At 36.1% G+C, this 26,214-nt stretch overlaps 1 protein-coding gene across 1 annotated transcript in view; it reads left to right on the top strand.

Moving 5' to 3' along the window:
• DAPK1 (death associated protein kinase 1) overlaps nt 1–26,214 on the top strand; it is a 79,702-nt gene that overhangs the window by 21,953 nt on the left and 31,535 nt on the right. The window contains exons 2-8 of the mRNA XM_026038238.1: nt 14,459–14,680; nt 21,583–21,721; nt 23,058–23,187; nt 23,473–23,521; nt 23,640–23,666; nt 24,098–24,250; nt 24,414–24,459. Of these exons, the coding sequence (XP_025894023.1) occupies nt 14,459–14,680; nt 21,583–21,721; nt 23,058–23,187; nt 23,473–23,521; nt 23,640–23,666; nt 24,098–24,250; nt 24,414–24,459 (766 nt within the window). The remainder of the gene's footprint in view (nt 1–14,458; nt 14,681–21,582; nt 21,722–23,057; nt 23,188–23,472; nt 23,522–23,639; nt 23,667–24,097; nt 24,251–24,413; nt 24,460–26,214) is intronic.

The raw sequence follows: 26,214 nt of genomic DNA, 5'->3' as shown, positions 1-26,214 counted from the left end.
AGAGGCTGATCTGCTTACAGTTTTCTCATTTTAGTCACAGAAATTTGAAAGAGTTTTTCCAAAATAGTTAAAGGAAAGCAAGGTTTACTATGTTGAAGCAGAAATGCATGGACACTCCCCTGTAAACTTCTACTAACTTACAAACTGGTACTGCATGCCACAGAGAAAAGCAGAAGGGGATTCTAAGCACCAATAATTTAACAGTAGAGTTTAAAAACAAGAAGTTACAAAACAAAACAAAACCTTATGATGATTAGGCTTCATTTTGTGGAGTGGTATAGAGGAGTTTAAAAAAAGCAAACACAAGAACAAAACAAAGAACAAAAAAACAGCCAACATATTTCCCTCTGTTTCATATATATGTAACCACTTTCACCCACTCTCTGTGTACATGTCAGTATTTCTCTATTTTACAACAAGAGCACTGTAAAAACAGCATAAAAAAGACTGCATGCACTTCATTGCGGAAAGAACTGTCAGATATTTAGTATACCCTTATTTAACATACTTTGTAAGCAGTAACTGACTTACTGTCCTCAAGAAAGGGTTTTAATTAGAAACATAGCATCTTGAAAAAGAAATCCAAAAGACTGAAAAGCCTATAAGGTTTGCATCCTGTTGATGCACAGTGCTCAAAGGCTGAAGAATAGCCCTCACCAGGCCTAGCTCCTATGTAACCAAATTAGAGTGCAGTTTTCTGTTTTCTCTGAGGGGAAACTTCACATTTTATCCTTTAAGTTCTAAAACAATTTCAGCATGCAAAATGTGCTCACACTGGGTAAGATACAGTTTGTGAAGTTACAAATATACCTTCCCTGAATGATTTGTGAGCACTGGCTTACAACAATGGAGTGAGGAATGGAAGGAACTACAAAATACACCGAAGTCAGAGAAGTTTAATCCATTGTGAAAATAGTTATGAAGAAAATATATTTTTTTTAAGTATCACAGATTTTGTTTGAAATAAGCTATATATATTTTATTTATGTAGTCTACCTCTATCATATTAAAGTAGGTATGACTGGACTGTGATTTACTTCACTGCTTTAAAGGGACATTTAAATGTTTGTGTAAGTAATCATGACATTTCACACATTACACAACAGGAACATATAAGCACAGTTCAAGGACATTTGAACTACCCAAAATAAAGGCAATATATATTGTATAAGTTACAACCAGATACTAAAACAGAAATATGAATAGCACATTTAATATAAATAATCACATGAAGAACATTATGTCTAAAGCCTATCTATGCCAAACACAAACCTGGCCCTATTTTAAGATCTCATCAGTCTTTCAAAGTGAAAAGGAAGAAGAACACCTGAGTAATAGCAAAGAATAGAAAGCTCCGCACAAGTTAAATATCACTTACAAAAAAGTTCTTACTTAGGCGAAGATCTTATTATCTTTCTTTAATTATTTATTACTATGAGGCACTGTCATGGCTTGCAAAGGCATTTTATCCTTTTAAATATACATATATTAATAACAATTTCCTGGAATTTAAGTAAGATTTAACATGCACAAACCCAGGTTCGCAGATGACAACTGAATAAGATATATCTGTAAATTCCATAAAAGTCATCTGCTCCGGAGAAAGTGCTTGGCAAGAAAGATGTATTTTGAAAATTCCACACAGCCTTGGTCAGTTTCAGGAAAAAGGATCCCTCAGTTCCAGAGAATGAGAAAAATGAATCATGTTGCCACAAGAAAATAAGGGAATAACTATTTTTCACAACTGATAAATCCTGAGAGATGAAAGAAATGCTAAAGAAGGTATTCTCCTTGGAGGATATTTAAAAACTGTCAATTCAAGCCTAGATTTCCTTCACTAACCTCACTAGATTTACCTCATATACTGTGCAAACGCAGTCACTTCCTATAATGTTCACATTCAATTTCATGGGCAAAGTCAAAACAATCCTAAGATATATCAATAAGCAGGACAGTCTGACAGTACACATTGAAGCTTTGGTTATCTGCATTCCGTGCAGGATGGGGAAACATTTCATCTTTTGTGATCAAGTTTTTTACTGACCAAAAATTAATAGAATTATTCCTGCTACCTTGCCTAGCTTGTCTTCTTAATAAAAATACATCACCAAAGCAACACTATCGGGGGAGGGGTGTGTAGCAGGATAGTCAAGCTTTATTTCTGTATTCTGTGCTTCCATTGCTTTATCAGCGATCATAAAGCACTTGCAAAAGTAATGGACCGGAACCATTGATACCAATACAAGCCACTTTGGTTCCTTTATTAAAAACATGGTGTTCTTTTCTTTTGGCATGATTTGACAGTGCTCTCCTAAGGCAGCACATCAGAGTTAACTAACTGAGATCGTGACTGCTGACAAGCACATTGGCTTAGGTTAAGCATACATTTTATTTACAGGAGTGCTCCTTTGGAAGGAGCTTCCAGTGAGAATTTCAGTGGAACACGAGAAAAGACCTTCAAGTATTTGGAGGGATGACTGGCTAACTTTACCAGAATCAAACAACTGTAAATATTAGCAAATCTCTGAAAATTATGAAGTCTGCATCAAATTATGGAGAGAAATATGTACATTATCTTATTCATCTCTTGGCTTTCTTCACCTGTCTGAAATTATAGAATTTAATAATTCCGTCCCTCACACACACTTGTACCTTCCCCACCACCCTTCCCTGCCTTTTCCCTCACCTAAAAATATTTTTAAAAAACTTTCCTCCCATAATTTTTAACATGTTTTCTGCTTAAGAGTACTTTGCATATTTCATTTTCATTCTTAAAAAGGTGTATTTCCCAAACCATCTAAATATTTTCACCCTGAGTATGCAGAATAATTAAAAAACAATAAAACAATAAACTCTAAAAACAATAAGGAACACAAAATTGAATGAAAGGGTCTCTATAAACAGCAGTACTCTGCAACTTCTGGGACTTACTTGAATCCCAAAGTTTGATCCAGGTTTCAGCCTTTATGAATTGCAATAACATAACAAGCCAAGTCCCATCCACCAGTGTGAAGCGGTTACTTTTAAAAAAAAAAAAAAAAAGAAATAAGACTGTAAATTTTCCTTGTAACGCAAGATCAATGTTGTACTTAGCACTTATTAAGCTTGAACTAGCCACAGAAAGACACTCGTGCATGCATGGCAGGACGAGGGCCATGTTACAAAACATCCTGCACGCAGGCTGCCGGAAGTCTAAAGCAGCAACTGACTCTCAGTGGTTTTCTGCAGACGGCAAACACATCCTCCAAATCTGAACTCTGCTCTAGCGGAAATGGAAATTTCTGTGCACACAAACTGTCTTCTTTAAATATTTGGTCTGCCCAGCATTTTGATTTCTTGCTTGAAATGCCATTGTTTTGGCTGGAGTGATCTAAACTCTGCACACATACTCTGAGAACATTTTTGAAAGCCCTGAAACTATTACAATAAGCAGTACAGTTTGATTAGTACAAAAATGCTTTACACTGAGTGAATAACAATAGTAAAAATAAATACAACTGCAAAAAAAGTTACAAGTCCAAATCAGCATTTCTAAAAAGCATTATTTCCTAAAATACGGCTTCTATGCCAAAAATTTAAATTATTTTAAGTTTAGTTTTGAATAACAGGATAGCAGGAGATTTGCCATTCAAAATAATTTGGTATTTTTAATCACTAATGTGACACTAAAAAACTTTCACTTTCTCCAGTAATTCAGCAAGTCTACAAAAGGCTCACACACATCAATTCAGCATTCAGTACAAGCAGCTCTTTCTAAAAAAGGCCCCAAATTCAGTTAAACATCAGAACAGAAATGGGGTCATGTGGACATCGGTGTAACAGTTGCTATAAGTTATATGCCAGCCTCCCCTTCTCCCTTTAGAAAGGCTAAGCAAAAGAGTGCACAAGCTGTAGAATATATTTTTAGAAGGAATATCCCAACCACGGAGCGTTTTTGTAGATTTTTCCACTGTGAAGCTGGCAATTGTTATTTATAACCTGTCCTTATGTGCCCCTCCTCCCCAAAGTGCTAAGATGCAATTACTGATGCACTGTGTAGACCAGAAGTAAAACAAGTAGGACAGTTTGGAGCCACTTGGCTAAGAGGTCAAAGGTGACTCAATACAGCTCCAAAATGAGGCAATGATTTTGAACTTCCAGGTAACTCAGCCTAAGCAAGGTAAAAACCTTTGCTGCAAGTTGATTCCTGCCATTAGAGTGAGCAAGTAAGAAGTGGAAAACTTCCCTATGGAAAGCTGTACCTGAGTCTATCTCTCAAGTCATACTTTACTGCAGACAATTACATTTCTTCCATATAGTTCATACAGTTCTTCCATATTGCTACCCACAACTAACTAGCAGCTGTACTCTTCTTAGATTCGGTTCTTTATCTTCCTTCTGCTTGAATCTCCCAATATCCTAACTGAGGACAAGTATGACCATGGGAAAAACAAACCAACAAACAAAAAAACAGAACCAGTCCACAACAGTGGTCTGTCAGTGTTTTTCACTAAACTTTCTCTGTACATCACTTCCTCCTCCACTCTTCAAGAGTGCAGTATATTAAAGAGTGGAGTGTCAGTTATTTTTGCATACAAAAATGACTGATGAACAATCTTTAAGTTTCATGTCACAAGCCACATGCTACTTTGATCATTCATTTCCTAGCTCCATGTATTTCAAGTAAACATTTCAAATATTTACCAACACTAATTCCTGAAATTTCCTTGCATTTACTGACTTCTTGACAACCAAGATGGCATTCTCTTAGAAATAAACTGAAATAACTTGAATAATGCATAGAAAGTTCTAAGTAAAATTTTCCCTATATGCTTGTTACAAATCCGTTTTATCAAAGTGTTTTATTTTAGTCTCAAAATTACAACTTCCATCTGTGCATTTCCCTCCTTTTCCTGGAATAAGGAAGCAACAGTCTAGATAAGTCATACCTACTTGAAGCACTGCTACTTGGAACAAGATTTCTCTTAGGAAGATTGTTAAAATCCTGTTCACCAAGCAAGAATCTTTACTAAAAGCTATCATATAGATACTGCAGCCTGCTTTATAACAGATTTCTTCATGCGCCTGCTCACAGGATATGAAGTTGCCTGCCCTTCCTACAACCAACCACTTGGTTTTCAGTTCAGTGCAAACCGTCTTAAGGAGGCCCACAGAATGTGCTCTCCCCCAGTGTCTTCTAAATAAAACTCTGTGCCAGGACAAGAGGTCAGAATAAGCTGCATCTCCCGAAACAGGCAGATGCGGAGATGTTAGCTTTCTAGGATATCTTGTTTCTTTTCATACTGCCCTTGCATTCCTCAGGCTAGCCTGAACTTCAGTCAAGGTCTACACAATACTTTATTGATATCCCTTCCTATTTACAGGATAGGAGCTTCTCAAGATCTCAAGTACACAGGCAGATGAACAACTATGCACAGTAGTTCAGCAAAGAAGCTGGTAATAAGTGCTGCCTTTCTAAACAATAGAGAACCATCTCTAACTTAAGAAAATTCTCACGGAATTTTGAAGAGGTCTCTAGATGCTTACATTCTGGATATACTATCACTCATTACAGAAAGGCTATAAAAGTAATCATTCATGGTCATGGAAGTCTGTAGAGAAGATTCAATGGCATATTTTAAGTCAGAACTATGTCTCAAAATTTCTCTTCCATCACAAATCAGGTATTGCTTTCTCAGTGAGAACCGCTACGGCCCCACAGCTGCATCACTGTTGAATGCTAACTATTTGCTAGAAGGTACAAAAGTTTTTGAATACCTTAAAAAGAAAAAGAAAGAAAAGAGAAAGAACTCAAAGCAAAAAAAAAGCTTTGCCAAAGTGGAAATACGCTACACCACCAAAGGACAGCTCTCTTCACAATTGCAATGGTGGCATCTGTGAAATTTCTCTAGAACTCAATGCATTTGCCCAGGTGTTACTCAAAGTACAACCCTAAGACTATCTAGCCAGCAGAAATGCAGCTGAAGTGATGGTTTGTTGGTAATGACTGAGCAGAAGAACATAGCTCAGCTGTCATGATGCAGGATGATTTTGGCAGGGTTGGTGATCAAAAATCAACTTGTAAACTGTCAAGACAGAATCTCTAAATGATTTTATTTAAAAGCATGCATATGCACCTTGAAAGACAAAAGATTCTTGAATTAACTTGAATCATCAACAAAAAACACCCCAGTGATGCTTGGTGCTTTGAGAACGTCCATTGGACTTACATGGAGTCATTCTCAATGCATTCACTAGGTAGCACTTATGATATTTATCTTTTTTTTTTTTTTTAATTCTCTCAAAATATAGAGATGCTAAGTACAGGAACTGTTTTAACTAGGCAAGTGCAGCTCTGCAAGGGATGCAGAAACAAATGAAATTTCATAGTGTACCAATTTCCTCACAACCGAAGTTTCTCAAAAATTCGGATCCCTTCAGAAGACCCAGTATGGTAGCAATATAAAGCAAGCCCCATGGCTTAGGACAGCAGAGAAGGGCAGACATAAAAGAAATCACAGGCTTTCTTTTTTATTATTTTTTCTTCTTTTTTTTTTTAATATTGCTTCTAAAATTCTACTTACTCATTATAAGATTAAATCAACCATACCATAGAGTTAGGCACAGAGAGAAACAATGAAGTTTATTTCTAGATTCCAAGAGAAAAGAAAGTTCCCATGTAAGTGTAAAACACTTGTGCATACACTCATCTGACAGCTGGTCAAGAACACACTACATGATGAGGTTAAATAAGACAATGCCTTGAAGTGGCACCCACATGACAGAAAATACAATGTCTTCTGAGCAGGGTTTTAGTAGAGTTGCAAACCTTGTCTGAGCATACTGGTAGCTTACTTATGACCGTAAGAACCCATAGTGCTAGAACTGGAGTGAACATAATAAAACTGCGACTGTCTTTGAAAGCCTTTATTAAAAAACAAAAAATAGCCAAATAAACAAAAAACTCCACAACCAACAAATCAAAAACAACCACCTCAACTCTGTAGAAACCAACCAACCACCTACGCATAGCCATAACAGTCTCTTGTATTCACTGTACTTCTTTTTCTGACGTATCTTGACATATCTTTTGATGATTTTTCAGTAATGTAACATCAGAACTCTTTCCCCAACTGCCACGTGATCAGCACAAACAGTACATTTTAATAAACGCCACAAAAAGGACACCACAACAAAGTAATACAAAAAAGGACAAAATTCAAACTCAAAAATGAAGTAAAGGAAAGGTATAACTTCTGAATCCTCAATTCTATTTCAAAGTTAGAGGTAGTATAGATTAAATATTAAACAGACATACGATGTAAATCAGGAAGGCATACAAAAATAGTTACAAGGAAGTACTATGAAGAATTGAAGATTTATCCATACAATATTTGATTGATTGAGTTTTCCTTGCAATCTTCCCCAATAGTATTTTTCTATAACCCAATTTAATTTATTTTCAAATTAATATTAAATACTTTCACAGTCATGCTTGTTGGGCTGGATTGCTAGCACAATAACAGCTTTTCAGGTTACAGTATTGTGGGAAAGATTTCTAGCACATTCTCTGCCTGCAAGTGAAACTTCATTAAAAATGTCAGTAGACTCTACAGCTCCCCACCCTGCAGTCTCAGCGACCTCTTCCTGTTGTCATACCGCTCCCTCAACTATCACACAAAATGACAGCTTATTTCTAACCATTAATATTCAGTGCTCCAGCCTGATATAAAAACAGTGTTGGCACAAGTCACAGAGCAAAGCATTACAGCGCAGCCGAGGACCAAAAGGCAATGAGTTCAAGTTCTTTGACCCAACTTCGCAGAATTACAGAATGTTTAAGATTGGAAGGGACCTCTAGAGATCTGTGAGATAAGAATGAAAAGAAAAAAAAAAAAAAAGAAAAGGCATAAATAAATCCAACTGGCATACACACATCCCGAATGTGCATATACACAAACAGGTACTTACACAGGTACTTAGGAGACTCYGGCCTCTCACCTGCACCTTTGCTTTTTAGATGCAAGGGTAAGCTCCCTCACAAACACACAGTCACTTGCCTTTCTGCTTAACATTGTTGATAGGCTTGGTATTTTGTTGATAGGAATTGATATTGTACCACCATACTACTTAGCTGTCGAGTACAGTGAGCACCAATAATTAGACTCATTGCAGATTTTGAGTGTCTATCTGTATAAGCATTTGAAGCGTAAATTTTTTGCTGAAGACTTTTCTGCCACATCTATTATAAAATGGGGGAAAGTAAATGGCTTCAGTTGGTTCTTTCTTACAATGTGCACCTCTTCAGTGTATTTGTCTTTCCAAAAGTGTCCGGTATGTGGGGAGTTAGAAGTGAAAACATTATTGGTATTCTTGCCATGTCTGCACCAGTGAATTAAACTGTGGAGAGAAAGAGAAGGAATATACACTATGCTTTTATTTTCCCTAACTGGCCCTGTAGGAAAAGATGTGTGTACAAACTTAAACTCTACAATGCAATATCTCTTGTTTAACAGTATCCCAGTTTCTTTATCTATAAAGATCAATAGTTTTTCTTTACAGCCAAAATGCTAGTACCATTAAATGTATTGTTCTGTAAATTGGGTTATTTTGGCGGAAGGGTGCATATGAAATGCTACGGCTTTCATGTTGAATTTAATTTGAATGCTATATCAAACGTGGCTTACCCCTCCAACAATGCTGACAGTAGTTTATCTCTTCAATTGTGGAGAAGTGTAGCACTTGGTATGAGTGACTCTCAACCCCAGTCCTGTAGGTGAGTAGTCACATGAGAGGATCTCAAGTGACTTTCCAAGTTTTAAAAGATCCTAAAGGTAGGGGGAAGGGAAAGAGCTTTTCAGCAGTTTGGCATTGTGGCAGAACTGATAATATACAGGCTGTTTGACTTGATTTGGAAGGCAGAGAGAGCCTTTGTACAGCCATGACTGTGTCCAGTGCCTGTGGAAATCTTCTCTTCCTTTCTAAAAGGCTCTATTCTGTATTCTCTCACCAGAGAATTAACCTTACTAGCAGAAGCAGCTCATGTCCTTCATGGCAGGAAGTGGTGCTAGTGGTGGTAATTGATGGATCTGACTGACAGTGAGACTCTGGAGGTGGCTGTCATTTCTGAGAATGAATGAAGAATGAGTTCCCAAGTTCAATCTTGCATCCTCTTTTAGTTACTTGTCATTTTCTAAACTTTTCCATTACTGTAGAAGTTTTCAAGAACTTCAAGCTAATAGGGCAAAGAGAGTTATAGCTGTCTTGTATTTAAAAAAATTCGCTTTGGAGTTTGCACTAAAATAATTGGTAAGACACCCATTTAATGGTGTTTTAACCAGCTTGCATTGAAGGAGCATTGATCCTGGCAGATGGCTTCCCATCTTTTCAATTATCTTCAGTTCTTTAAGATGTTATGCTATGCTATGCTATGCTATGCTATGCTATGCTATGCTATGCTATGCTATGCTATGTAGTGACAGGAAGAAAGAGGAGAAAAACCTTCTCAGACAGCTTTCCCTGCCGCATATATCTTGTGACATATATTGCTAACTGCACTTCATGTTTATAGACTAATACTTCAGCACAATACTAGATCTAATTCCCAGGAATAAGGCATAAGATTTTAGCAGAGTTGTTTGCGCTGCCACATCTGAAGTAGCTTGAAATTGCAAAGGGTTCAGTGAAGAGAAGAAGTCTGAATAAAGACACAGGCGCTCTCCTTCTACTAAGTGTTCTGGGGAAGAACATAGGAAGGCTGTATTGTAAAGTTGCAATTCCTTCACAGGCCAATCTAATAAGTGTTATATAAGTCTCTTTCCACTGAGTGAAAATGACTTACAAAAAGGAAAACAGGCAACAAGTTATAGTAAACAATATTGATTGGATCTTAATACAAACATCTTCAAAGTAGTGAATATCAGTTTTCTACATTATTTCCCCCAAAATGCACCAAGGTGTTGGAGACCTAAAGAGACATCTAATCTGGTACTTTCGTGTCAGTGCAATGCCCTTTCATTATTTGCATCACTTACTTTCATTAAATTTTGTCTTTTTTAAACAGCCTGTCTGAGAGTATTGCATGAATCCATGCTTGCCCATTTGTGCCAGAAATATTAGAAATTGATTCCTGATTAATTCAGCATCTCTGTGTCCAGCTTGTACCTCTTTAGGAAGATCACTGCGGCTAAGTTTCTGCTGGCCTAGCAGGTGACAACCTGTAAAACCTACAAGGGTTAGAGTTGGGGAAGAATGTAGGACTTAGTATAGCTAATCACTCCTCATCACTGCTTACTGTGATCAGCCTTTTGAAAGTTCCTTACAATACTTTCCTCAAAACAAAAACAAAAAAAAAAAAAAAACAAACAAAACAAAAAAAAGATTTATTTTCCATCTAGTTCTAAAATGAATGTGTTTGTAGTGACAACTGTCCGTAATTCATGTTAATGTGTAGTTGTTTTGTGATCCTGCTATGGAAAAAAATGAAGCCAAACAGTAAAGTGGGATTTAGATGCTTTCCTGTCAGTTCTGCCTTTTTCTCTGCATTATTTTTTCATGCTGTGTTAGTAGAACATGACTATTTTATGACATAAAATGATGGTGAAATGTAATAATTAGTTGATATGGAAAGTGCTAATTCTGAAGCAAGTCTGGAAAAAACACTGATAAAGCAGCGTGATGCCAAGTGTCCTGATAAAGAGCAGATTTAGGATAGTAATTAACTTCTGGTTCAATAAGAATTACAAGATCACAAACAAATTACTGTTATTAACAGAAGTTTTTGTTGTCTCATCAAACTGTCATCCTCCTTTGCTTTCTAACCTAATACCGTCCTGCAAGAGAAAAAAATTGTTGACAGCTACTTTAACTGTGGTTTCATGTAGGGTTTTTTGTTGTATTTTTGAGAAGTTTGTTTGTTTGTTTGTTTTTTCCCCGTAGTGTAATCGTCTCCTAAAGTGGCACTAATTTTTGTGACCCACACACTTTAAATCAAACCTGCAAACCCAGAAGCTTAAAAAATACATGCTCCTAGTTATGAATGAGCTAGCCCTTACAGAGCTAATTTACGCTGCTTCTTACTGTAGTGCTCCTGTTTAAACTCTGGTGAATATGCTTTGATTTACACCTCTCCTGTTTTTAAAATAGAAGTTTAGAGAGAGGATGCTGTAAAATGGTGTGGCTTAGAGATCACAAGCATGAAATAGCTGCTTTGAGATTAGCTTAAAAGTGATCTGCATGTATAGTATTCAATAACAGACAGCTAATTGTGGGGTTATGTGCTGAATACCACAATGACAACAGTAGGAAGGTTGTTCAGTGTATAACGACTACTTATTCCGGTTACCTGTTAGTTGATAAGTATCTTGCAGTCTGGAACAATGTCAAAGATTTCTGGAGCCTGTCACCCTGTTTAAGTCTGGACAGAAGCAATATGCAAATTCATCTGGTTTTAAACCATCTTCTGATAGCACTTCTATATTAAATTGTGATGGATTAGCATATCCTCCCAACAGACGGCAACATCTGAGGGAAAAAAAAAACTGCAAAAATAAAGGCACATAGTTCGAAAGAGGAGAAAGAACAATTGCTTGCCTTTGTTTCAGTAGGTCAGCCTCTTACTGTAACACAATAATTGATCCATTGCCAAAAAGAGTCCTTAGCCTTAAAGGTGTTAGAAGCATGAACCGGCTTTTAGGGAATCGTGTAACTTAAGCCAGTAAGCTAACAGTATGGAGAAATCATCTTTCTGTATCTTGCAGTCCCTCTAGCAGTGCATGTTTAAAAATACTTGCATTACTATACTTGCATAGCAAAAAAAGCATTATATTATGTATTAAAGATCAAAAATCAAGCATCACACATCTATAAGAAGTCAATGATATGTTCTTTTTTTAGTGAAACTTTGTTAACTGCTAATTCCAGTCAGGTTTTTTTTGTTTTAATTAAATCTGATCTTTCTTGGATATCAGAATGTATATGCTTAAAAGTTACTTTTCAGTCTCAGCCTCTATTTTTTTGCTGTGTGGAGAAGTTTTTTTCTAGTCTTAGCATTTTTTTCATACCATGTTAGAGGAAGATCATGATTGAACAAGCTGTCATTCAAAAGAATAGTTAAGGAGACAAGGCAATCTGTTCCCTGAATTTCTGTACAGTTTTTGTCTGAATGCTGTTTTTCTGCTGCGCTTTCTGCATATAACTTTCTAGTACTGTTGTAGAACCCAACAAACAAATTAAGGATGAAGAAGCTGAGTTGTGGTGACCAACTGTGTATACTGTCTGACTTAGCAATCTTTCTGGAAATTTGATCTCCTTTACAAGCTGATTGCATTTTAAATAAAGTTTGCTATCTCAGTATCTATGAAGGTGTGTGAGCTGTGGGGAGAGAGGCAGTCACTGCTTCCCTTCCCCATAAGCGAGGGCCCAGAGCACTTCTCTGTGGCAATGCAAATATCTAAATGTGTGCTCCAACTGTATTTCCATTTCTGCAAAATTGTTCAGACCTTGTGGACAAAACCCAAAACCTCTGTTTTGTGGAGTTAAACATAAGCAGGTTGAGGGGAATGAGATACCATAGAGTATCCTGCATAGCCTTCTGCTACCAATTTAGTTTGACTTAGATTTTCCAGGGGTTTTGTGTCTTGCATTAAAGGAATCCTTGTCATTGAAACTTCTCAGTTCTACCGTGTACATAATTCTCCTCCTGTATATCCTTGTCTTAGGGATATCATTGCATTGCTGAAAAAACAAAAACTGTCAAGGGCCAGGTTCACCAGGTAAGGTACAGTACACATGTGCAGCACACAAACTGAGACAGAAGACTGAGACGGAATAAGCTCTGTCCATTATATGATGGTTAGAAGACTTGATTCATTTGCCTAATCTTTTTTGGGTTTTTTTTTTGTTTCTCTCGTTGCTTCTCAGAGTTTGGGGTTTTTTTCCACTGCATTTTGAATACTAGCAGCATGTTTGAGAAGACCCTCTCATCCCTGCCTTCAGCAGATAAGCATCATATAGCCATGACTAACTGTGTGTCTCAGCTCAGGACTGAGTTTGTTGCTTAGATTTCTATATAGTGTCAGTGTTTCAATGCTGGTACTGGTGACCCAACAGCACAAAGTATTCTACAGCTGATCCAGCATTTTAAATCCAAAAATCTTGAGTCTGATTTTCCCTTGCAGCATTTAATTATCTTTATTTATCCCATAACACAGTTGTTTTTCAGATGTCGTCCTTTATATTGAGTCTATCATGCATTCCTTAATTGTTTAATTACTTCATCAGCATGCTTGGCATGTGTTGGCATCTCTAATCATAAAGTAGCAGTATGCTTTGAGTTTTATGCATGGTGTGTAACTTTCAATAATTCTTGTTTGGCACTTCGTCATTATGTGATGCTCTTTTTGCAGATGGTGCACACAGCAGCCCACAGATGTCTGTGGTAGTTTAAGCTGTGAATGAGACAGAGTAGCCCTCTCCCAGGTACTAGATAGCTTCGCACATACTAAGAGTTAAAACCCGCTATATGTAGCTTTGGTTAACTCCAACAAAAAGCTGTTTAAGGGGACATCCCTTCTTTGGCTGACAAAATGGAATAATTTTAGAAGATTTTCTCATCATGCATTTTCATGAATTTTTCTTACAGTGGTATAAACTGAATACACAATGGCTAGGGAATTTTCAGCAAGGTATTGATTTAGAAAATTTACAAGGAAATCTCAACAGTATTGTCAGGCCTGTTCTTTATTTAACATATCAGCTAGGTTCTTGTAGATTTTTCATCTGAAAATGTAAGCAGCAATTTTAAACGTATAAGAAGCAACAACAGCTAAATACATCAACATTAACATGCTGGAGTCAACAACTTCCTTGTGTTTTTCCTTGTTAGTAAAGCAGTTGTCATTTATTGTTCCTGAACACCTACCTATTCTTTTCACTTTCAAAATCTGCCTACTTGTCAAGATGATACAGTAACTCTAATTCTTGATGTGTTGCCTAATCTGTGCTTTTAAAGGGCAAGTATCTCTCTGCAAAAAACGAAGAAAAAAGGTGTTTATAGATTAGAGTCAACACTGAGAGATTATATTGATTGGAAGAAATATAGGACTGTTTCTCTTGGAGAACAACAGCAACAAAACAACATGTATGTGGAAGAAGAATAGATATTTTTACTTTTCCCAGTAACACAATGCATATATTTGTCAAATATCTGTCAGTCTATACAAGTGATCGCTTTCATTTATGGATTTCTGGAATGTGTGGCCATATGTATAGGTGTATGTTTGAGTGATGTAAAAGCAATACTTCAGTTAATCTGAATTTTTACCTGTGCCTATTTTCATTCTAAACTATACAACAGCACTTTATTAAAAAATTGGAGATGCTACTGTTTCATGAGGACAATAGTAGCTGTAAACTACTCCTATTTCTAAATACCCTTTAGGTAAGCTCTTTTCTCTCGTTCTTTCCTTCTATTTTTTAGTGGGCAGTTTGCTGTAGTGAAAAAATGCCGTGAGAAGAGCACTGGTCAGCAATTTGCAGCAAAATTCATCAAGAAAAGGAGAACAAAATCCAGCCGTCGAGGAGTAAGCCGGGAAGACATTGAGCGAGAAGTGAACATACTAAAAGAAATTCGACATCCGAATGTGATCACACTGCATGATGTTTATGAGAATAAAACAGATGTCATTCTTATTCTGGAACTGTAAGTAGCTCTAGAGCCCTTTGGAAGAGAAACAGATTTTTTCTTTGTGTTACAGAGATACTTTCATTAAATCAAAGTGACTCTTAAGAGAGAGTTCCTTACACCTGAAAGAAGATGGATAGCCAAATAATTTCTATACTGTGTCCTTCACTGAAAGTGAACTACACAAGTAAAGCCACATGTTTAATCATCATCGATATCCAGAATCTAGAATAATAGTAGGTAAACTGATTTTAAGATGAGAAACAGAGGAAAATATTTTTTTTCTAGGAATTAAATCTGATGAAGCAATTTTGCTCTACCAAATCCTCTCCTAGCAAATATGCTAGATGCTCTGATAAATTTAGGCTTTTTTTTTTTTTTTTTCTTATGCTGTTGTTAGATGTTAGAATAACATTTATTCTTTTGGTTTTTCTTTGTTTGTCTTTCAGGCTTGGGATTTTTGAGTTGTGTTTTCAGTTATGTAGGTTTACCCACATAACAGAAAACATAATTTTCCTAGTTCTGCTCTGTTGAAATGTAAACTGGACTTTCATATCCTTGTTTTAGTTCTCATTTTTCATCCAAGGTTATTGTTAATGTATTCCAGTAAATATGTCAACATATGTCAACAACGAACACTCTTGCATTGTTTCAGTTCTAGATTCACCTTCCTCAACGCTTGCAAGTTCAGAAGCTGAGCTTTGCTTGCTTCTTTTGAAGGTGGAGAGTGTCAGCTAGTGGAGATATGCATGTATTTATAATGTCTGGATGCTAGCACAGCATTATTGCCATGTTCTTTTAGAATATGTTTTGGACAAGCAAGAGGCAAGTTACTTCATATCAGTGAAGATACAGATCACTGTTGTGAAGTCTGTTATTGGGCTAATAAATGGTAACTTGTTCCTTTTGCACATCTCCCACTTCCCTGAAATGTTAGTGCAGGTGATTTTGTTCAAATTGCATTTTCTTGCTAATTATTTTTTGAAAAGACAATTTAACTAATTTTATTAATATAGATGGCTTTTATTTGACATTTTAGTGGCTTAAAGGCTAAAACATTAATGTTCCTAGAGTGGTAATCTCTGTTCACAAACATAACATCATGTTTCATAAACTAAAACAGCACTGACGCAGAAGAAAATTGTAGCCACATATATAAAAATGCTCATGACATTGTTAAGTCTCATGCTACTGAAATGTAATCACAAGTAACAATGAAATCATTAATTTCTCCCCTGTCAGGGCATCAACTTACTGTAGTACAAGTAAAATCATGACAAGACTAAACAAAATGCATGATACTATTGTGCAAAGTACAGCCTGTATATTAACTTCAAGTGTCTTGGGCTGGATCTAAATCCTAGGGCATTTAGGAACACCAGCACTTACCAACTGTTGGTAATCTGTACACATGAACTAAACTCTGGCCTCTTACAGAACTTCAGTAATGAAAACCTAAATACAATCCTATTTTGGTTGCAGAGATTGCATGAATTTTCAGGTCTCTTCATTCAGTAACATCTACTTGTTTTGTAGATGTTTGAGTCCAGTTTTTCTAGACCCACTGACCCTACATTCTTCTGGGCATTCTAATGCCAGAGCTGTTTCTTCCACATGTGGGAAGAATTCAGGTATCCCGAAGATCTTTTAGATCCCGAACAATTTTTAACAGTTTTAACAGTTGGTGTGTCTAGGAGAGTCTCAAAATGCTAAGGAATGGAGATGTTTGCATGCCTTGTGGGTTTTTTTTTTGTTTGTTTGTTTGTTTTGTTTGTTTGTTTGTTTGTTTTTCCTGGTAGATAGATTTAGAAAAAATAAGGACATTGTTGAATGGGTCAGTTGCTTAAAATGCAAGCAGATCCTGTGCTGCTCTTTCAGGATATTTGGTAAACTTGAGGAGTGGATTGGAGACTGAACATTCAATAAAGGCTGTTAAATAAAGTGAATATAAAGATTATAATGTTAAATAAAATGGAAGTAGTGATATTTCCTGTAGGTCTTTTGTAGATACTTTGAGATGTCATATGAGAGCCATTTAACTAAAAAAAATCCTGAAGGATACCATTCCCTTTCTGCAACTTGACAGAAGAAAAGTTTGGACTAGACAAGAACTCTCAAAATAGAAATAAATATAATAAACATAATTGAAAAAATCCAGATAATTTATCAGATTAAAACTGTTTACAGAAATTTGAATAATTTTCCAGAACTTCCAGAATTTTCTTCAACTTTTCTAGTCTTCGCTGTTTTGAAATCTAAGCATTTTAATCTACGTTAAACTGAATTTAAGTTTGTTCAGGCAAAGCTTTTTAGCCTTAGATAATCATTAGTTATCATTAAGGTGATATTACAATATGAGCAATGTTATCAAGATAGAATGTGAGCGAGTCATTAGGACATGACACAGCTGGTTGTGAAGGTTAATTGGGTCCAAGTTCCCAGTGCAGGTTCCATAATGACTTCCTCTGGGAGCCAAGCGTTAGTTCCTTACCACGAGTAAGAAGAAGGTCTTGACAACTGGCAAAAGCACTATCCAGAAATACTTTCTCAACAGGTGTGGTTTATTCCCTTTCCTGGAGGGAGATGTCGGTTGCAGACACATCTGTCAGTTGTCCTTTGGGAAGGGTAGGAAATGCTTTTACTGCTGCTGCATTTTATAATAATGCAGCTGATCTGAGGCTTTGGTTTATTTGCAGGAATTCAGAAAAGATCGACCTCTAACTAGGAATACCAGCAAAACAACATATGCTAGCTTTGCTTGTAGTAAAAATGGTCATACAAAATATTTCCAAAAGCAAAGTGGTTGTATTTTTTAAAAGTATTTGTTCTCCTGCTTGGAGGCGGTATGAAATGAGCTCACATTACAACGTGAAAGTCATTATTGAACCTCTATTGCTTTTTGTTTTATAATGTGATCCTGAAACCTCTTTAAGATAAAGATATGATCTTTATCAATCACAAATTCTTACTTTTAATATAGGAATAATTTACGGTAGCTGCAAAGTGATTTTAGTTTAAAACTAAACGAAGTTTTATGTTTTATAAACATTAAGACAGCTTCAAAGGAAGGTGTTATGTGACAGTGGTTTCTGTTAGCAGCAGAAATGGAATTCAGATGTGACTTGACTTTAATGAAGTTCCTCTGTTAATCTGACTGGTTATAGTTTGTTGCTCATAGGTTAATTTTTAGCAATCTGTATACAAGAGTTGTGTTAACTCGCAAATTAATTGCTGAGAAGCGTATCTAGTAACTCCTAACAGCAAGCAAAGAAATTGAGAAAAGCTTCTCAAGCTTCTAGAAGGATACAAGGTACAGGTGGTCTAAAATGATCAAGGGGAGCACAGGACAGCCTTGTGAACCTATAGCTCACATTTCTGTCAGGAAACTTTTTTTTTTTTTTTTTTTTGCTCTCTCTGTAGCGAGTCTTCCTTCTCAAAGGCAATGAAAGGGAGGTTGCGTGATGAGAGAGTATTTCAGGGAAACCTACTAAACGATCTGGTTCTAGCCAGATTTAAATGACGCTTTCATGCACCAGCAGCCTCCAAGCAAACTCTTACTTTGCTGTTAGTTTATAAATGATGCTGAAGCATTGTAATGAAGCTAAAATCTGTGCAATTTGGGGTAGAGTCGAGAATTTAAAAAGAAAGCTGTTTCAGAGTCTGATTTGTGGAATTGTTTGTCCTTCTGTTGATTATGACTACTGCTTTGCTTAAGATAAACCATACCATAGGCAATTAAAAAAGATCTGTTGTGTTTATTTTGCATAGGACTGCCTTGTCCTGTCTGAAACATAGGACTAGACTTGAAAATCCAGCAGAATTTTAGGAAATTCTTGAGGGATGAGGTATCTTACATAGTTGATGTCTTTATTTGTTTATTGTAAGCCATTTGGGGTCCTATAATATTTAAATTTCAGTCTGGATCATGCTGTTCTTACAAACTTCAGTTCTTATTCCTTGTGGACTTAATTTTTATGAAGTCTGTAAAAACAGACCCTGGTGATTGATTTGAGGACACTTTTACTCAGTGAATTAATTGTGGAGTTGAACTTAACTTGCAGAGGATATTCAGGTGGACCCATATAAGTGCTTTTGTTTGAAGTAATTACCCTATGGTGATACAGTTTTTGTACATCTGAAGTGATGCAATTTAATATCAGGCCTGAGCAGAGTCCACAGAAAAGAAGCAGAAGAAAGTAGTCATACAATAAATGTTGAAGGGAAGAAGCAATATGTGTATTACTAAGCTCTCATGAGATTGTTGATCCCTGCTTGTGTTGTACAGGGACAAGTAAATGCCAAATGCATTGGTGCAGTTTGAAGCAGGAGAGCTTAGAAGGGTTTCTTTGGTAGCAGAGAGCTTTTAACAGCTGTGGTTGTCTTATTTGATTAACCAATTAAATATCTCTTGGGACCTTGGTTTCTACCTTTGTTAGGTACCAGGTGTATTGCCTTTGAAATACAAGTAGTATTCTATTCCACACTGTTTAAAATGTATGAAATTATTATAGATGAAACATCACTACAACTAACCTATGGCAAGACAGAAAAATTGCACTAAATTTTTTCTAAACCTGTTGGCTGATCTGTTTAAGTGTGCTCTTAAAGAAGGGCTAAATGTTCTCTAATGCAATCAGCTGTCCAAAAATGTGACATATTTGAGGCAAGTGAAGACCTATGTTTATCAAACCTGTAATTTCATATGGTCTGAACTTTCAGGATATGAAATACTATACATATAAGAAGAGGCGAAGGATAGAGGCTTTTTCCATTTTACACAAAACAATTGTGTTTCATTAGATTCTTAAAAATAAACGCAGTGTATTAAACTAAATATGTCTTTCATGTTTAGAAGAAGTTTGTGTAACCACGGCTGCTGCTGTTACAGATGGTTAATAAGTTTTACAGAGATTGTTTATGCCTGCATGAGGGAATAAATGTGTTTGCTGCAGTCTTTCCAGCCTCCTTTTCTTTCTCTTCTGAGGGGTAAGCTGTGTGGCATTGGTGGATCATTAGAGGGGTTCTGCCTGCTTACCAAAAACTGTAAGACAGTTAGTTCACTGCTCAACCTGACTTTATAAAGGTGCCTGCTTTGGCAGTGACTGCTGGCACAGCTGCTCCCTGGCTTAGAAAGTAGCCAGAGGCTGTTTGCAGTGTATGACAGGAATGCATTTTGATTAACATCCTTACGACAACCACAGCAACGTCCACATGTATTAATAAACATTTTGAAACAAATTCTATGTAATTCTCAAGTACGTAAGCCCAAAAATGAGGAGAAATGCCCCCACTGTGTCGCTGCCCTGTTTTCCACTTGTCGTCAGGAAGTGCCATGGAGCTGCAAACCTTAGCTTGAAAACGTTTCACACAGTGAAAGGTCTCTTTTCAGTGAGATGTAAAGCATGAGGTAATGCACATGTGCATCTGTTTGTAAGATATTACTGACCAGCATCTGTGGTAAGATAATGAACTGTACTTATTCAGTTGGAATTCCATTTTAATGCTTCTAAAATAAACACAGGTGATTCAAATGACCCTTCTCCCTTCTGGACTGTGATTCTTCTATTTAATGGCACTTTGTTTCAATAATTGCTTCATGAAAAAAATACTACAGCAGCACAAATAAAACTAAAAAACAATACCCCTATTGTCCTATAGCCAGCTGACTGAAGGCTCAAAGAACTCATTAAAATATATTTTGCATGCAATTTGCATTACACTAATACACATTAAGTCTCTTGAAGAGCAGACATGATAAAGCAAGTCAAGTGTATTTCAAGAAACTCGCCCAGACTGTTTAGCAGTTATTAAATGCTAATACCATTATTCTTCATAATCATTATGTTAATCGCGGACAGATTCTTTTCTGACAGAAAGTCAAAAAGTATTAGGGTGTACTTTAGAGATTTTTAATAAATATCAATACAATGCAAAACATGGGAAATAATATGACTAATTTTGAAATCTCTAACACATTTATGGGTAACCAATGCCGTTTTCGTAATCATGAAAAGCAAGTTGCCAGAACAGCCAAAAATATGTCTTTAAATAGAGGGCAGACTGCAGGAGGTATTAGGGGTTTTTTTTTTTTTTTTTTTTTTAAAGGATAATTAAAAATCATGTTTTCTGTGTGTCTTCACCCTGTTGACAATAATCATCATTCCTGCCAGATGACTGACTGAACTTGAGAAAAGGGCCGTTTTCAGTTTATTCCTCTTCCTCGAACACAGAGTCTGGGCAATGCTTATGCCCCCCCTTCAGTTCTTAGGCTCTTCGTTCTGCTTATACTAAAAGACTTGCTGAAAGGGGTCTTAAAGTCAGCATTTTTTTTTGTTTTCCTGCAGGAAATGTATGATAACTTTAGGTCCAGATGTGACATACATGATGATAACACATTATTCTAAAGATTACAGATTTTTTTTCATAGAACTGAATGCTTAGAGAAGTTTAGAAATTGCATAGTAGGATAATAAGACAACTACTAGTATTTATTTAAAGGTTTCAAAATAAAATTTGACTTTTCTGTTTCCCAATGCATAAAAAACTTGTATTTATTAGTAGTATGAGACAATTCATGTTTTGTTTTCTAATGTTTAGCTACATTATTATGTTTTGAGTATGCTTACTTAATTGTAATATTTATTTAAATTTAGATATAGCCGACCCTGATTTTTCTTTTTTTAGGTTTCTTGTTTGAAAATAAGACTTTTGTACTGTAATCTTCTCCCTCTCCAGAGAATGAGGGATAGAGTTACTATTTCAGGTATTGAATTATGCAGTATTCATCTTCTGTTTTGATACTAATGATATTAAAAGCATGAGTATCAAACTAGAAGATATGATTGCTCTCAAAATAGTTGTGCTAAGAAGAACCTGTAGGTAATGCAAGCTTGTCAGTAACTCCGCTTTTGTTTTCCAAGTGTTGCAGGTGGAGAGCTCTTTGACTTCTTAGCCGAAAAAGAATCTCTCACAGAAGAGGAAGCCACAGAATTTCTCAAACAAATACTTAATGGTGTTCAGTATCTCCATTCTCTGCAAATTGCCCACTTTGATCTTAAGGTAGGTTGAACAGATTAAAAATGTAGACAACTGCAAGCAACATCCCATTATGTCCCGATAAAACCAGCCAGAACTCTTCCATCGTGCAGATATTGGCTGTAGTTTTGTTTTGCTAGCTTATATAGACAGGGGAATATCCTGCCATTGAGAAGACAACCATGAACATCTGTTCTCATCTGTGTCCTCATGGGAAATGGCAACTTTGAACAAAATTACAGCATTCTGAGGAAACAATCTTGAAATGAAGATATTTAGGACTGTGTAGAATGTGAATCTGGATGCAGTCCTCTGAATAGCATGCTTCTTTTCTATAAATTTTGTAGCTTTTGTTTTGTTTGCCTTTGTATATATCCTGTGTTCTCTTGAAAATTATCTATAGGTAGTAAAAGAAAACAAGACAAAATTGGCTGTAAAGATTTTTTTGTAGAACACATGCAGGGGGCAGGAGAGGAAAGGAGTGTCTGTGTGTGTATGCTTGAAAAAGAAAAGCTTCATTTTAAATGAACTTTGTATCCTTTTGGCAATGAAAAGATATCCTTTGCATGTACATTTAGTGTTTTTTATTGTTTAGTTTCAGAACCTTAAGTGTTTTCATAGATAAAAATTTTGGTAGTTAACATCATCTTAATGCTGAAAGTCAGCTGAACATTAGTTAGTCTGCTGAAGTCAGCAGCTTGTCTGTCGTAGGAAAAGGAGGCATTGTTTTATGGCGATGGCATTTTAGAAGAGATGCAGTGTTCTGGGGGTATAGTTTTATTATTTCCTAATATGAAATGTAAATTCTTACCTTTGTGTCTAATGAAATAAAAGATCCTTACACCTGATAATAAGCATATGCAAAATATGCAGCAAAAAAACAGGAATGTGGGAGGAGAAGGAAGATGATTAGCCATTTATCTGCACATCAGCTGTTATATAATAAAGAGTAGTAGAAGACTGGTGATATTGAAGTTCTTAGTGGCTCCAAAAGTCCTCTTTGACAACACAGGCAAGATAGCTGAAGCTCTAAGAGCTTTTCAGGGCATGCTGGTTTATGGATGTGATTTCAGCTCACTTAGTCCACATGAAAACTGCAGTAGGTGTATTTACGAGAGGTAGAATCTCAGCCCCAGGGAAATCACAGGAGTCTGTCATTGATGTGAAATCCTGTTTTATTGTGCTTAATTTTTAGCATGTTAGGTCATAATAGCAAATGACAGGATTTTCTTGCTGAAGAGACAGATCAAGAGACTGAAGTAGATAGTGAGCGAGGGCTCTCCGCTTAAGGGTACTTGTAGGTATCGGACATTTTGTGCATACCTAAAATCTCTTTTCTCTTCCTTTTTGCTTCTCAAAGCCTGAAAATATAATGTTGCTGGACAGGAATGTACCGAAGCCTCGAATCAAGATTATTGACTTTGGTTTAGCACACAAAATTGACTTTGGAAATGAATTCAAAAATATTTTTGGAACACCGGAGTTTGTTGGTAAGAGCGCTGTTCTTGTTTCTGACTCCTGACTTCTTCTGACATTTTCAGCATACAAAATGGTATATTTGGCTTAGCTTGGTTTGGCTAGGTTCCTTTTTATATAATTTGTGTGCAATTTGTGACATTTTTGAAATTTAATAATTTATAATGTTCATTAATAAGATTTGCATTAGATATTTTTATTCAACAGCATTTTAGCTTTTTATGTATGACATACACATGTTCAGAATGGCATTGATCTGTTCTTTGGTCATGTACTGATTTTCTGCTTTACTCCTTTAGCTCCAGAAATAGTAAATTATGAACCTCTTGGTCTTGAAGCAGATATGTGGTAAGCTATTGGATCTTTTTGAGATAGGTCTCTAATAATAATTCTGAAGTTCTAACTTTTTTTTTCTCTCTTACCCTTTCTTCCCCCCACCCTTTTTTTCTTTTCTTTTTAACTCCAGGAGTATTGGTGTAATAACTTACATTCTGTAAGTACCAAAATCTACAAGTGATTCTTTAGAAATGCTATTTAATTCTGATTCTGTCCTCTGGGTGTTGTGGGGTTTCTTTTTTTCCCAAAAAAATTCACATTAAAATTTTGTGCGGATCAAAGTAGTCTTTGCACATAAGTGATCATAAAAGCAACGCTATAATTACTGAAAGAACAGCCATTAGTCAGCCATTGAGATAGCATGGGAAGCTGGCTTCACATCTTAAGTAATATTCCTTAAAAGCTTTATTTTAATCAGTATTTCCAGAAATTCCAGTGAAGATGTATGTGCTATTAGATCAAATCTTCCTCAAAATATAGTTGCAATTCTAAAGCAGAAAAAAAAATCACCTTCTGCCTTGATTTGATCATAGGGGATTGAACCAGCAATATTAACAACAATAAGAGGAATGCTCTCTCTTTCTGCAGTTTAAGTGGTGCATCACCATTTCTTGGAGAAACCAAACAGGAAACGTTAGCAAATGTGTCTGCTGTGAACTATGATTTTGAGGAGGAATTCTTCAGTAATACTAGTGCCCTAGCTAAAGATTTTATACGAAGACTTCTAGTCAAGGATCCAAAGTGAGTTATTTCTCCTCTTGTATATGTGCTGTTGCACTCTGAATTATCTGTAGTGTTTCAAATTACATTATATTATGAAAAGTTAGTTTATTAAGTATATAATATTATGTATTTTGTGTAATTTTTATTGCCTGAAATAGTTCTATCTTTTCTCCTATTAAAGGAAAAGAATGACTATCCAAGACAGTTTATTGCATCCTTGGATCAAGGTTAGTGTGCAATATGTTCTCTCTTATACTGCTTTTAATCAGCTTTATTTCATATCACACTTTTTTAAAACAAAACCTTCAAATGGAAAAATGACGTATCTTTTCACTAGGTGTTACTGTTTCAGAGAGCTATTTTTGTGTAAACTGCTAAGTGTAGTGTGTGAATTTCAGTAGGATATCCTCCACCTTGGCTAGTGGTAGGCAAGTACTGCAGTGCATTACTCAGGGAAGCTAGTATTCCAAAGACATTGTACTGACAAAGACACATTCTCTGATTTCAGACCAAATTCCTCTCTGCTCACTTATATTTGTCATCTTCTCATCTCAATAGTTAGATTGGACAAAAGGATCTTCTTTCCTATTTCCTTCCTCCCTCTTTAGACTAAAAAATGCAGTTTATATGGGACAGTGATCCATTTCTTTTTGGAGAGTTCAGGATTTGCTGTGAATCCAACTGTTAAGCTGAGAAGGAAAGAGGAAAATTACTTCCCTTTTACATATGTGTGTATTATACATGTCGCTTAATGCATATCTCGTTCTGCTTGTTAACAGTGAATCTTTACAGTGCCAGTAATTTCCGCAGTCTTGGAGGAAGCCTCATTTATATTGAAGGTTTGATTTAAGTTACCACTGCTGAACTGATAAATAATGACTTGTTAGCTCTGCTGTCTTGATTTCTTCAGTCTTACGTATTTGTATCTATTAAAAATCAGTTTCATTCTAGTAAATTTTATTACAAATGAAGCCTAGGGCTAATGTCTTAGTAAAAGAATACCTGTGAGTGTTTGAAACCTTTCTTTTTCTCCAAGAAGTAGTAAGCAAAGTATATGTCCCTGTCACAGTTGCTCCAGTTCCTGTTCTAACATCTTGGGGCAAACACGTAAAATACTAGTAAGCCAAACTACGGATTTGACTGAATAAATTATTGGTGTCCATTCTGCTTTGATGGCTTTTCTGGGGGCAATGGTAAACAGCTGGAATGTGAAACAGGCAGTTGGGGTAATGATGTTTTAAATCACTAGAGCAAGTTTGTCTTGAGTTTGTCTTTCAAATCCCAGCGCTTCCTTGAACAAGGTGTTGAATTGTACCCTGTTCTGTTCATTTTCATTTTAACTTTACATGCTTCTTTCCCTCATGCCACTGCTCATATCCTCTTTTCTTTCCATTACTGTCTTCTTCTGAGTATTGAGTATCTGTCAAACTGAGTTTCTAAAGCCTTTCACACTCCAAATACGAGATGTTACAGTACAAAATTTGGCATATTGTACTAGAAATTGGTACGTAGTGCTGGTGTGAGAAAGATTAAAGGGTACAGCCTTAGAGGTGACTGCAGAGTAAATAGGATGGTGTTTTGGAGACGGAAGTAGTAGGGATTGGGCCAGACTGATTGCACTGAGACAAGTGCTAACTTGGATGGAATCTAAAATAGAAGCAGGATATTTTCCCGGAAGTTAAGATTTCTCTCAGAAATTATACCAATACCTGTGCCAGAGAGAGAAGGACAAAGCTGAATTTTCTACTGACTTCTTTGTTTGTTTGTTTTTAGCTATATTTCTTTTTGAAACTTCTATGTTTTCATTTCTAAATGTCCTTTCAAACAAATGAGATATTCAAGAGCACCACTCATTTCATTAGTTTCATATTTTGCTGAGGCAAACAGCAAGGAAAATAATGCACAAAATGTATGGATATTCTTCAGGATATTTTTTCAAGGTATTCCAGTTGCATGCTTCACTAATCTGTGCGTGTTAAAAT

The sequence above is a fragment of the Nothoprocta perdicaria genome, unplaced genomic scaffold (genome assembly GCF_003342845.1).
Source record: "Nothoprocta perdicaria isolate Ctin4 unplaced genomic scaffold, notPer1 scaffold_205, whole genome shotgun sequence".
Classification (NCBI taxonomy): domain Eukaryota; kingdom Metazoa; phylum Chordata; class Aves; order Tinamiformes; family Tinamidae; genus Nothoprocta; species Nothoprocta perdicaria.
Note: the sequence above shows the minus strand (reverse complement) of the source record. Positions and strands in the feature narration are given on the sequence as shown.